General features: G+C 42.8%; 1 protein-coding gene across 1 annotated transcript; it reads right to left on the reverse strand.

Moving 5' to 3' along the window:
• Nucleotides 1-2,601: 2,601 nt before the first annotated feature.
• pudp (pseudouridine 5'-phosphatase) lies at nucleotides 2,602-11,696 on the reverse strand. The gene is made up of 4 exons (XM_084667337.1): nucleotides 11,542-11,696; nucleotides 10,991-11,209; nucleotides 10,625-10,854; nucleotides 2,602-3,614 (listed from the first exon to the last, which is right to left on the reverse strand). The coding sequence occupies exons 1-4, from the start codon at nucleotides 11,609-11,611 to the stop codon at nucleotides 3,438-3,440; spliced, it is 696 nt and encodes a 231-aa protein (XP_084523463.1). The 5' UTR covers nucleotides 11,612-11,696; the 3' UTR covers nucleotides 2,602-3,437.

An 11,696-nucleotide genomic window follows, 5' to 3' on the forward strand; every position in this document is an offset into this window, starting at 1 on the left:
TGGCAGTACTGACATTTCGTGCACTGAGAGGCCAGAGACCTGATTATGGAACCCAGAGGACTTTTTACAGCAGCACTTGTCGTCCTTAAATATATTTGCTCACTAAATGCATTTATATTTTATTTGGTTTCATTGCCCTTAATGTGGTACTTCTTAGATAGCCTCTTGAGGGGAACTGGGGGTTGGATACCGTGTTTTATGTGTGTGCGATCATCCTACCACCAACACATTGATCTAAGGTTGCTGTGTGTGAGTGAGATTTGCTCCTTCAAGCTTCCATTAACTGGATTTCACTGTAAATGTTGCAAGCCCAGGTCACATGCGTTCCTTTAACTGCTGACGAGTGATGTGTGAGAAGGCCCATGCAGAGGAGAAGACGTTAGCGCTTTGTCAGCTACCTTGCCATCGATCCCCTCGCTGGGAAAGACTAAGTACACTTCTCATGGACTAAACTACCTCCTCATAAGCAAGAGGTGCAATCTAGAACATTTATACATACAGAACGTTCCGCACCAGAACCACTTCTGTAGAAAATATAAGCAACTTGATTCTGATTAAATATGAACTGTCCTTCTCTTATGTCTAAAATGATGGCCCTCCTACACCTATGTAACAGAGGTCTTATCCTATTTTTTATTGGGTCAATGTTTGGTTTTGTCACACACCCATTGATACTTGTATACAATGTAAACTGTGTTTTACATCAACACAAAAATAATATGCTTAACATAAGGACAAGCAGCAGTTATACATGTCAAGATTGAAACTAAATAATAAATCATTTCCAGTTATTAATTGGTCAGTAGACCAGTGCACTGTTTAACTTCAAGGCATACAATATATTATTAAAGTTTGATGGTTAGATGAGGGAAAAAAAGCATTACTGTATTTTCAATTAGTATTCGGTGTTCCATGGTTTACTCCAGCCCACTAACAGAAACAGCCTTCAATTTCTAATTCCATTTAGCATTATTGCGAACAGATTCATCTTTCATAGTTCTGCTTAAAATAAGGCCTTGCCTAGTGTCCTGCGTACTTAAAATTAAAAAAACATTATAGTTTCTAAGACAGCACCAGCACCTGTAATATAATTTTGTCTCCCATCATACAAAACTGAATAAAACATGAAGTGTATTTGCATCTCTGAGGGATCATTCAGTCTTATAGCAATTGCAAAGCACCAAATCCATATCCTATTGTATGGAGCAAAGCTCATTCCGGTCAGAGGTCTCTCATATCTCAATCTCCACCAAAGATCCTTTGGTTCAAGTTAGGGCTGTACACTTGGCTGTGGAATATGAAATGACTTCCACAGTGAGTTCTTCAATCAGATCTTGGCTTTCTTTGTGTTGTAACACTCTTGGCAACTCTAAACCAGCCTGGGCTCTAGAGATAGGCAGACATTTGGATACCATTTTTGCCTAAAAGAAACAACACAAGATCAGCATTGAGTCATTCTGGGTACCCACCTTGCACACAGTGCATTTATTTGTTTGGTTAAGTCGGTTCTAGAATGAAGAAAGAGGATTCTTTTAAGACTGCTTATCGCTGCATGCATTGTCATTTTCTTTCGGATGTGGCACGTGCCCTGATTAAAGTAACGTTGCAGTTATTGAAAAAATGTGTTCATCAATACCACATTGAAACGTGTTGGCCCTTGCCACTAGTTCCTTGTGATTTAAGTATAAGTACCATAATAATAACATCCAAGTTTGAATGTTATTACCTAATCCCTGGCTTTGGTTACTCTCTATCAACCTCTTTCTCTCTAACTCATTCTTACCTTTGGGATGACAGTTTGAATCTCTAAGCAAAGATTTATGGCTGTTTTCCTACATTTTCAAGAGCACGACAGCAAACCCTGTATCTTTTGATACACTCCAGTCTCTGACGGGCCTGAATGACAGTGAGAATGGTAAAAGGACTGTGAGCGTTATCTGATAAACTTTCTCATTGAGCCCTCTCCACGTTGGCTAGAGGCTGGTTTGGCAGCCCGTAAGAGGATGAAAAAAGCTTTAATGTTGAAAATGAGGTCATCCATACAATGTCTCCTTCACCACTTGTTTTTCTACTTCCCCTGTTGAGGGACGGTCGTCTAAGCGCTGATAAAATCCGGATATAAAACCTGACATTGAAGATGAATGTGGCCCAGAGCCTCCCTCCCCTATCAGTCCTAAGCATGAGTAGGGACGGGGCCTGGGAAACATGTCAGCCTGCTATCTCGCCCTCTCTCTCCCCCCTCTTGTGCTGCAGCTGAATTAGACTTGAAAAGGTTTGCAGGGATGAAAGAAGAGAGTGATTGGCAGAAATGGAAAGAATCACATTTTCCTGGATGTGTTTGGGCCTTGCCTCAGGCATTCAGGTGGGCAGAGAATCCAGGTAAGGTACAGTGCGTGGACCCCCACACACATACTGTGATATGATGATGTCTGACAGTTTTATTTCCACCGCGCTAGGGCACGGGTCCCCCTCCCAGACCTTTGATGATTTTCAGGCCAGCTGTGGGGCATCGCCTCTGGGCTGCCGAAGGCCGCTCTCGGCCCTTTTCTGGATCTCTTGAATATTCATTAGCAACGACCACCACAAAGAACCACAATCACACATGGTACACACTGCATTTATGCTGTACTACAATTTGGCAGCACACATCACTCAATGTTTATAATCACTCCTCAACAAGATGATTAGGGAGACATTCCTGACTGCAACACTTGCGCAATAACAACGACACAGACACACTATTCAGGGCAGGGGAGGGTAAACGACATGTAAAAAGGACTGAGTGATGAGAATGAGAGGAAATGCCTGAGAGATTACCCTCTCCTTGAGGATGAAAGACCAGGAAAGCACAGTCGGGAGGGAAGTAGATGGGAGGGAAATCCTATTTGAGCAGCCTGAGGGAGGCAGGGTCCAGGGCTGCAGCGGGCCTGTGTTCCGCCGCTCTCAGGAAGAAGGAACATGTGAATCCTAGCAGAGGCAAACATGAGTGGAGATGAAAGAGTGAAGACTGCTCACACTCTCTTTATTGGATTACACACCACGCGGCAAAAAAAAAGTGTCTTTGGCATTTCAATAGGCTTGTTCAAAGGAAACGGGCCAAAGGTACGACAGAGGTATGGGGGGAATTATTCTGACAGCTTAAACCGCTGTTTGTAGGACATTTGTTCAAGGACACTTGGAATAAGATGTATCTAGCTAGCTGATTTGTATAGAGGTGCTTGGGGAACACATGGAACAGAAGAATCATGACAAAACATTGAGATCCTGTGACTTTTAGTCTCATGGATTGGACAAATACATATGTCAGTATTCACAATCAGAGACTTGATCAGATTTCTGTGGGTGCAAATCAATTGTCGCTGTCATGCTAGTTCTTCATTTCAATGGTGACACTGGCACGTGTCTATCTAGAGACAGAGAGGTTTGAAGGCTGGGCGTCAGTCGTAGGCTGGCAGGCCAAACAGTTCGGGTCTGAAGTCTTCCATGCTCCGCAGGACCAGCGTGGCCTCCTGGGTGAGGGCACGGTCCAGGTTGTCATCTGGAATCATCACCACCTGCATCCCAGCGGCCAGGCCCGACTTCACCCCGTTTGGAGAATCCTCAAACACCAGGCACTGTCAAAACAAGGTAACATGCAGATCAGACCATACCTCAAAACAATGTTGAATACGAGTAAGTGACGGTGCTACGATACATCAAGACCAATCCTGCACACTGCCAAAGAGGAGCAGTGACAGTGACTGTGAGGGCATGGAGGATTACACGGACAGCCCATATCAGATTCCCTCACAACTGTTTTGTAACTAAATCTCAAGTCTCTTTACTTTAAGTGGGCTTGACCACTGAACAATATGAACACAATAAAAAAGTAAATAACATTGTGTTCTTTAGTGTAGAAATTCAGCACGGAAAGGTTGTGTATTGAGAAAATATGAGCATGACTGGACTTGGAGTATCCGGGCAGACATTGTGGCAGTGTGTCTGCTCTATACAACACTATAGCATAAATAAATGCAGCACAAAAGGGGCAGTCCAGACGAAGGACAGTTCAGAACAGACATAGAACAACTTCCCTTTCATTCATTTGATAATCATCAGTCTAAAAACATCCTGACATTTCAATGGTGACGCTGCGTGGCTTTCAATACAACCATACAAGGCTTGGGAAAAAATCCTTAGGCTGAGCGCCGTGACATGACATGGTCCACAATATTTTTAACTAAGTGAATTGTAAAGGCTTTCAGCGTGCCTACCGGTCAGAAGAGTGCAGTATAGATTGACAATGTCAATTGGTCAATAGAAAATAGCGGAAAAGAGGCCCTGCTTCTGAAAATGCCTCAAAAAGTAGACACTGGAGGGCCTTGGGAAAGCTTTCGGTTCAGCCTCAACTCTAAAGCCCAGGTGAAACAAAGGCCCACTCGAGAGGAGGACTGATGAATGAGCTAAATTGACTTCTGTGATGTCACTAAGCCTGGGAACTGCGAGTGCAGACAATAACAACGGAAAAACAGCAGCTAACAGAGGGGCCCAGCTAATTCCCTTGATTGGGAGCAATTAAAACTCCTAATTACTCAATGAGCCTGGCGAACGACCCCTTTAATCAGCTTCCAACACTTGCATTGTACCCGAGTACAAGGAGAACACGAACGCATAAGCGGCTGGCGTTAGGCTGGTAGCTACCGTGGCAATAGGGAATGGCGACGGGCCAGAAAGGCAGACAGCGAGAGGGAAGAGTGGCCATTGGTCCCAGCAAAGGTCAGCTTGAGCTGCCCCCTTGGTAAGAAAAAACAGACCCAAACTCAAAACAACCATCCAGGATCCACTCCATACTGTAGGCAGTCCAACGCCAAGCTTACCTACCGACTTTCTAACCTGGTAGACATGAGTATTTGCTTGTGTATCATCAAACATCACCCATGGTATGTGTGTCCTGTAACATTGGAGGAGAATCTGACAAGGGAAGGGCTAGGATTGTTCAAGGAAGTTAAAGACCCACAGATTTTGGCTTCAAATGCAAAAAACCTGCAGTCACTGCACTGCTGTCACTGGCGCAGTGACTGCCCCAGCCCTGGTCAGTAGAACTGAACCTGGGCCAGCACAACCGAGCGCCGGCCCAGAGCAGCAGAAGGGTGGAGAAAACCCTCTGGTTGCCGGGCTCAAACAGCACCATGGAAGATTTACAGCCTGTCCTGAGGCATACACCCAAACACATGCAAGATTAATCAGGACCAATTGAATCTGTATTCACTGTCTACCCAAGTCATTGCTGCAAAGGGAGAGAGCAGGGGGACCACCCAGATTCCACTACTGTGAATAGCCAGCTTAGCGCGTCTCTCTCTCTCACACACACGCACGTGCACACACACACACACACACACACATACACAAACACACACACACCCTTTACTGAAGAGATGGGGTGGGGGTGGCTAAGTGGTAAGAGCTTTGAACTGCAGATCAAGAGGTCGAAGGTTTGATTCAACCTCTGTCCAGCGTCTACTAAATGAACACATTATTGTTGTTTCATTTTCTGAGGAGAACTGGCAAGATAAGGAGAACATAACATTGCAGTGTGGACGACATCAAAGGCTTGCTTAAGATGGCAGGTTAGAATCTGCCCCCGTATGTCGCTTTGGATAAAAAGCGTCTGTTGAAAGAAATGAACGCATTCACACCAAATGCAAACCTGATTGACTTACGGTGTACGCATGCTACAGCTGAACAAATAGGCCATAAGTGGCAAACTAGACGCACTGAGTAGTCATACGCTGCAAGAGATGCTTCTGTGACCAGGTCATTACGTCAAACCACACAACAGGAAGTGGAACAGGACCCTGGGTGGTGCACACAGACACAGTCTGGTGCACAAGCTTAAGAGATGTTTCTGACTCTATGGCTCTAAGCTTTACTTTGTCAATTCTGTGCATCACGGTTACATTTTCATATCCGGAAAAGTTGAGACGTGACGAGCAGAAAGAAAGGTCTTAAATGGAATCAAGACGCCAACTCAAGCGGTGACAAAACCTTTTTTGCTCGAATCCTGTTTTGAGGAGACTGATCCTCAACCTCCCGTCTCTCCCCTCCCCTCCCGCTCTGGGATATTACTTCACTTGTCACCTTTTGTCAACATTTGACATGGGCCAAAGCACAGGTGTCAACCATGAGTGTCTGTCTGTCTAGCATCACTCACAAGGCAGTGGAAGGGCATGTCACAGTGCAGCTGTTCAACAACATAACACAAGGGCTTCGCACCGTCTTCACTTGTTCGTGTTGTAGGCTATGTAATCAGCACAGCTGATGTCTTATTTAATCTGGACCTTTTACCTGGTGCCATGTTCCCCAAGATAAACTGAGAACAGGGCCTATGCTTGTCATGCCTACTATTATGCAGAGTATGACAGATGGGGCCAGAACCATGGGGCTGCAGGTGTGACCTGCATCTAGACCTAGCTGCTGTATACACGAAGGATATACTGTACTACACTGTATTAATGACAGGCGTGATTATGCCTTACAACAAATAAATGACATGTACATTTAGTAATTTAGCAGACGCTCTTACAGTAAGTAGAGGGACACCCCCCCCCCTCCCCCAGTGCCTTGCCCAAGGACACAACATCATTTGCACGGCCAGGAATCAAACCGGCAACCTTCTGAGTAATAGCCCGATTCCCTAACCGTTCAGCCATCTGACTAAATAACTTATCAACATAAAACACAGGGATTGCACGCTTTTACTGTTTATGACATGGTTATCTGTGTGCTTGTGCGTTTCATTCCAAAACAGGATAGTGTTTGTGAGTGATTAAAAGACAGTGATTGATACTGCATATTCTGAACAATCACCAAGCCCAGGGCAGGCCAAGCTGGAGCTGTGTAACATTTATCATCGGTGTTAGTGGGCAAAATGTATATAACATCAGTGACTGATTACACATGTCTGGCAGGGAGGGAAATGGAAAACAGGTGATGACATCATGTCTTGGAGGTTACATGGCAGAAATGTTACCAGTGTAATCTGCAGGTTCTATTAGGCAGAAAAAGATGGACTGACTTTGAGGTTAAAAAAAAATAAAGAGAAAATTAATACATTGTTTAGACATCACCATTTTTATGAAGAAAACTGTGTAACCACCTCAAGCTCTTCATAAAAATGATCACTCGTGAGAAGGTGTCTGCAAATCTTAGGCCATGGCTCTGTGTCCTCACCCTCCCCCTCCTGCCCCCAAACCCAAATGATAGAAATCAATACTTTCAAGCTTCTCATAACCTCCCACATGCAGCCTCCAACCTCCTTCTCTTTGCTTTCACTTTAAAGAAACTGGCAGGCTTAAACCCTCACAAAAAGTCTGAGTTGATGAAGGCACAGGCTTCTATCTGAAAACTCAGCTTGAGAAACACAATTTAATCTAGACTCATTCGAGTTGAGGGCATTTCCATGCAGAACAAGATGAAGAGGATAGAAAATGCTGCTGAGTAAAACATTTGTGTTATTAAAAGTTGGGCTTTAAAGCTGACCTTCAGTGCATGACTATGTTTATTTATTTTTCGAGGTTTTACTTCAAAGCTGAAATGTGAAATCATAGAGCTGGTATCGAAATATAGTCCAGCCGTTCCTCTCAGAGCCTCTCTGCATCTCAAAAGACAAGAAATGGGTTTGGAGGTGTTGAGCACTAAGATTCTCTCTATTGAGGAGGGACACTGAACATTTCTGCCCACACTGAGCATTACATAAAAAAATATTGAAGAGTAACAGTGACATTTCCAGGTTGTACATTATATAGTAATTACTATGTAAATACGTAGCAACTAAGTACCAAGTGGCCTTTGAGTCAAAACAAGGTATTTAACATATTTTAGCAATAATGGCCAGGAGGATGTGATTCATCACCTTATAATGTTACTGTTAGGCGGTGCTGTTAGGACCAGAGCAAAGCGTTATTAAGTGATTAGTCTCAGTGCCCCCAGACTTTCACACTCCCCTGTCTGGCTAAAGCAAGTGAGACTGTGTGACAGGAAATAGGTCTACTGTGTTCTTCATCTACTGGTCTTAATAACTTAGATAAGAAAACATTACAGTAATGAGTTAAGTATTAAATATGTTGTTTTTTATTTTAAAGTTACTAACAAAAAAAAAACTGCTCAGGGCTATGTTGTATGCGAATGTTTGTTAAAATATCTAGAACAGGCCCCGGTGGTTTCTGACAGACCGAATACCAATCAAAAAGGGAGGTGGAGTCGACAGTTGTCCCTGAATAAGCATTGCCCTGTGGTTGCAACATTGTTATCTGAAGATCCAAGCTTTGAGCCAACAGGGGATATCCAACCTTGAGGAAATGCTTTCTCTCTTCTACCCTCTTGTCATGAGGGTAGCGTTATTTGACCACTTTCTCTGCTAAGTCCTAAATACAGATTTATGGCATGTTCTGTTTTGTTAAGGAAAAAGACTGACGCATTGACGATGCCTGAATACAATACCACACAAACTGTACTCAGAACCTAACAATAAGCTTTGGTACAGTTTAGCTAAAACCATATTCTTGTCTTTGCATATCTAATTAGAAGGCTAATAGGTCCATAGCATATTTCATGTCTTAATCGTGCCTTATTTGAATATTTGGGCTATAAACCTTTCTTTGGTGTAATGTCATTTGTGATTAATGACTTGGAATTCGTTTTTTTCAACCATCTCTATGTGAACATGAACTGGTGCTTTTTCATGTTTCATTAATCTTTGCTGGGTTGTTGGGTACACCTTAAGCAAAAATCCCATCACTTGACGCAAAATGTCTGAAAGCTGAACTTGAAAAATGGCTCCACTCCTCGTAAAAGAGTTGGACCATTTCCTTTTCTTTGGTCGCCATAGAGACAGAAGCCCACAAAAAAAATCTCATTGTGCATCATCCCCCTCTGAGTTTTTTTTCCCAAGTCTGTCAATGTACTATAACTTGCATGCACTAGAGTGCCTTATTACAATTACTTTTTGCATACTTAGTGCACCAACACTGAATGGCAACCCACTGAGCTCCAAACTAATTACTGACCAATCAATCAATACCTAAATACAAATTCTCACAGGGACACTGATCAATACTACTCTGCATTCCTAATACTAAAAATGTGCAGTAAATATGAGCTGTTTAATTAAAAAATATAACTGGCTATGAGCACACTGATCATAAAGAGTCGTTGCTACTGTACTCCCACTTACATTGCCTAAATGAGTGGTATAAATTGCCTATTCCTTCTGGACTCGGATAAACTGCTCATTGAAAGGCTAAAAAAAGAACACATTACCTCACCTGCTTATCCTATCCTCATTGGCATATGCTTCATCACCATTAATTATACTAGAGAATCTATTATGGATGTGTTACAGCAAGTGCAGTTGTACAGTACTGTAAGGATGGAAAGATAGAAACCCAGCATGTGTTGATTTTCTTAATTTATCTGTCTTGTTTTGCTTTTCTGTCTCCTGTCAACTTACAAACCTGGATCTGGCTGTCTATTACAGTTGGTTGCTGTAGGTTTCTCCCTCCCTCCCTCCCTCCCTCCCTCCCTCCCTCCCTCCCTCCCTCCCTCCCTCCCTCCCTCCCTCCCTCCCTCCCTCCCTCCCTCCCTCCCTCTCTCCCTCTCTCTCTCTCTCTCTCTCTCTCTCTCTCTGTCTCTCATTGGGCTTAACTGTCACGGAGCAAAGGTAAGGAAGGACGCATCGTCATTCATTATTCCACTGAACTCTTTCAATCCCCTTCTCAGCCTCAGGTTCATATTGCATCAAGAAAAATGTAAGTCCTAACTGTGGTCGCCTCACAGATTAAAAAACTGTAAAACCATCAACTACATAACCATTTGCAGCAATAGATAAACCAAACACCTTTCAATTCCAAAGAGACTCTCAAGCTATAGGCCCTAGAAAAGCTCGAAAATCTAAAACGTTTGTTCTAAGAGGTTGTCTTTTAAATCCTTATCATGACCTACACACCTACCCCCTCTATACAGCATGAAACATTTCCCATTTGAAGGCCCTGTTAAAAATAAAATCTGTTCTAAACATTTTCCACACATATGTCATCTCTGGGCTAGCTAAAATAGAGATTGTAAGCAATTAAACAAGATAATGAGATTCTTCACAGATGTTGAGTTCGTTTGGATTCTTGCGGCTCACACAGACAGCACAGTTCTATTACTGCACAGCTTTCTAAATTAACTAAACATTGGTATCTTAATGGAATTGAATGAGAGTGTAATCAGTTGGTCACAGACTTATCGCCCACCACCTTCAAGATTTGAGTGAATACAATTCAACAGGTTTCAATGCACGTTAGCTCCTAGCAATAATAATGTGCTCCGGTTGAAACCAGCCAAACACAGTCCTCCATTTACAGTTGCCCTACTTCCGTATCTTTTTTAAAAAAATATATTTTTTATTTTATTTTATTGGGTGGGGGGGATAAATGAGATTATGAGATGAGCTACAGTGAGCTCATACCTGACTGGTTTAGTATTGGCATTGGCTGCTGCTTGCACATGATAACATAGAAGACTAAATGGTGTGTATGTACTGCATGTTTACTTTTAATCTGTGACAAACTACTGTTAATCTCTACTGGTAACTGGCATTTACCTTTTCAGCAGGAGCAGGAGTGCTGAATCTCCTGGCACACACTAAGAATGAGTCTGGCTCAGGTTTGGTCCTTTTTACATCTGGGTCATCTCCAAGTACAATGTGACTAAATAGGCCAAAGAAGTCTTTGTGTTGGGTTGTCTTCATCTCAAATGTCAGCCCAGCCGAGCTGGTCGCAACTGCTATGGGAACGTTATGTTTGTGAAGGTGGTGGATGAGTCTCTCCACTCCTAAGAAGCAGAGATAATGAAAGTGTGAAAAGGGTTATGAATGTTAAGTTGTTTGGCCACTTAACAGATAATTAACTTATTTTACATGAGCAGGCAGGTAATCAATGTGAATCCAAACTAGTTCCACGAACAATACCTGGCATCAATTTAGCTGAGGGAAATATCTTCTCCTGTATCTGTCTGCTTTCATTGAGAAGTTCCTCCGGTGTCATGGGTAGTTCCAAGGTGTCACGTATCATCGTTGCACCATCCAAAGCCCCTTTGCCCATTACAGTGGATTTCACTTCCCAAGTATATTTCTTTCCAAAGCGCTCGCATATCTCTTGGAATGACACCGTATATAGCCTCTCTGTATCTGTAGATCAAAAGACATGAATCACATATGATATGCAACAGTAATGTTTGTTATTATAGTTTTCATTCTCCCCCCCTACTTAATAATAGCTCATTCGTTTCAAATGTCTTGCCAGATATACGCCTTGATATGTCACGTTAGGTACTACACGTGTAGTGTAGGTACTCTGATAGCTGTTGCTGTGGAAGCTGCAAGTGTCACCACCACAACAACACAACATAAGAAGACTAGCTAATGAATCAGTAGCCTACTAGTACTATTGCTGCTAGCGGGTCTCTTGCTACATTATTCGTATACTATCTCTTACTGTATTGTATAAAATGTTACCGGACCTAGTAATAGTCCGTCCATGTCGAATAGAACGTGGCTTGCGGGTTTAAAGGTCTGTTTTGATGCTGACATGTCTGCTTTTCTCTATTATTGAGTTGTTAAGTTGCACACTTAGCAAGTCATACAAGCTAGCAATGTTTTGAACTGAGCTGTGTGT

The sequence above is a fragment of the Hypomesus nipponensis genome, chromosome 12 (assembly GCF_054491055.1).
Source record: "Hypomesus nipponensis isolate SF chromosome 12, ASM5449105v1, whole genome shotgun sequence".
Lineage (NCBI taxonomy): Eukaryota > Metazoa > Chordata > Actinopteri > Osmeriformes > Osmeridae > Hypomesus > Hypomesus nipponensis.

Bases quoted from the DNA above. Each gene is read 5' to 3' on its own strand.
- pudp (XM_084667337.1), bottom strand. From the start codon at position 11,611: ATGTCAGCATCAAAACAGACCTTTAAACCCGCAAGCCACGTTCTATTC. The intron at 11,210-11,541 runs GTCCGGTAACAT...TTTGATCTACAG, and splicing joins CATGGACGGACTATTACTAG to ATACAGAGAGGCTATATACG. The intron at 3,615-10,624 runs GTAAATGCCAGT...TTGTTTTGACAG, and splicing joins CTCCTGCTCCTGCTGAAAAG to TGCCTGGTGTTTGAGGATTC.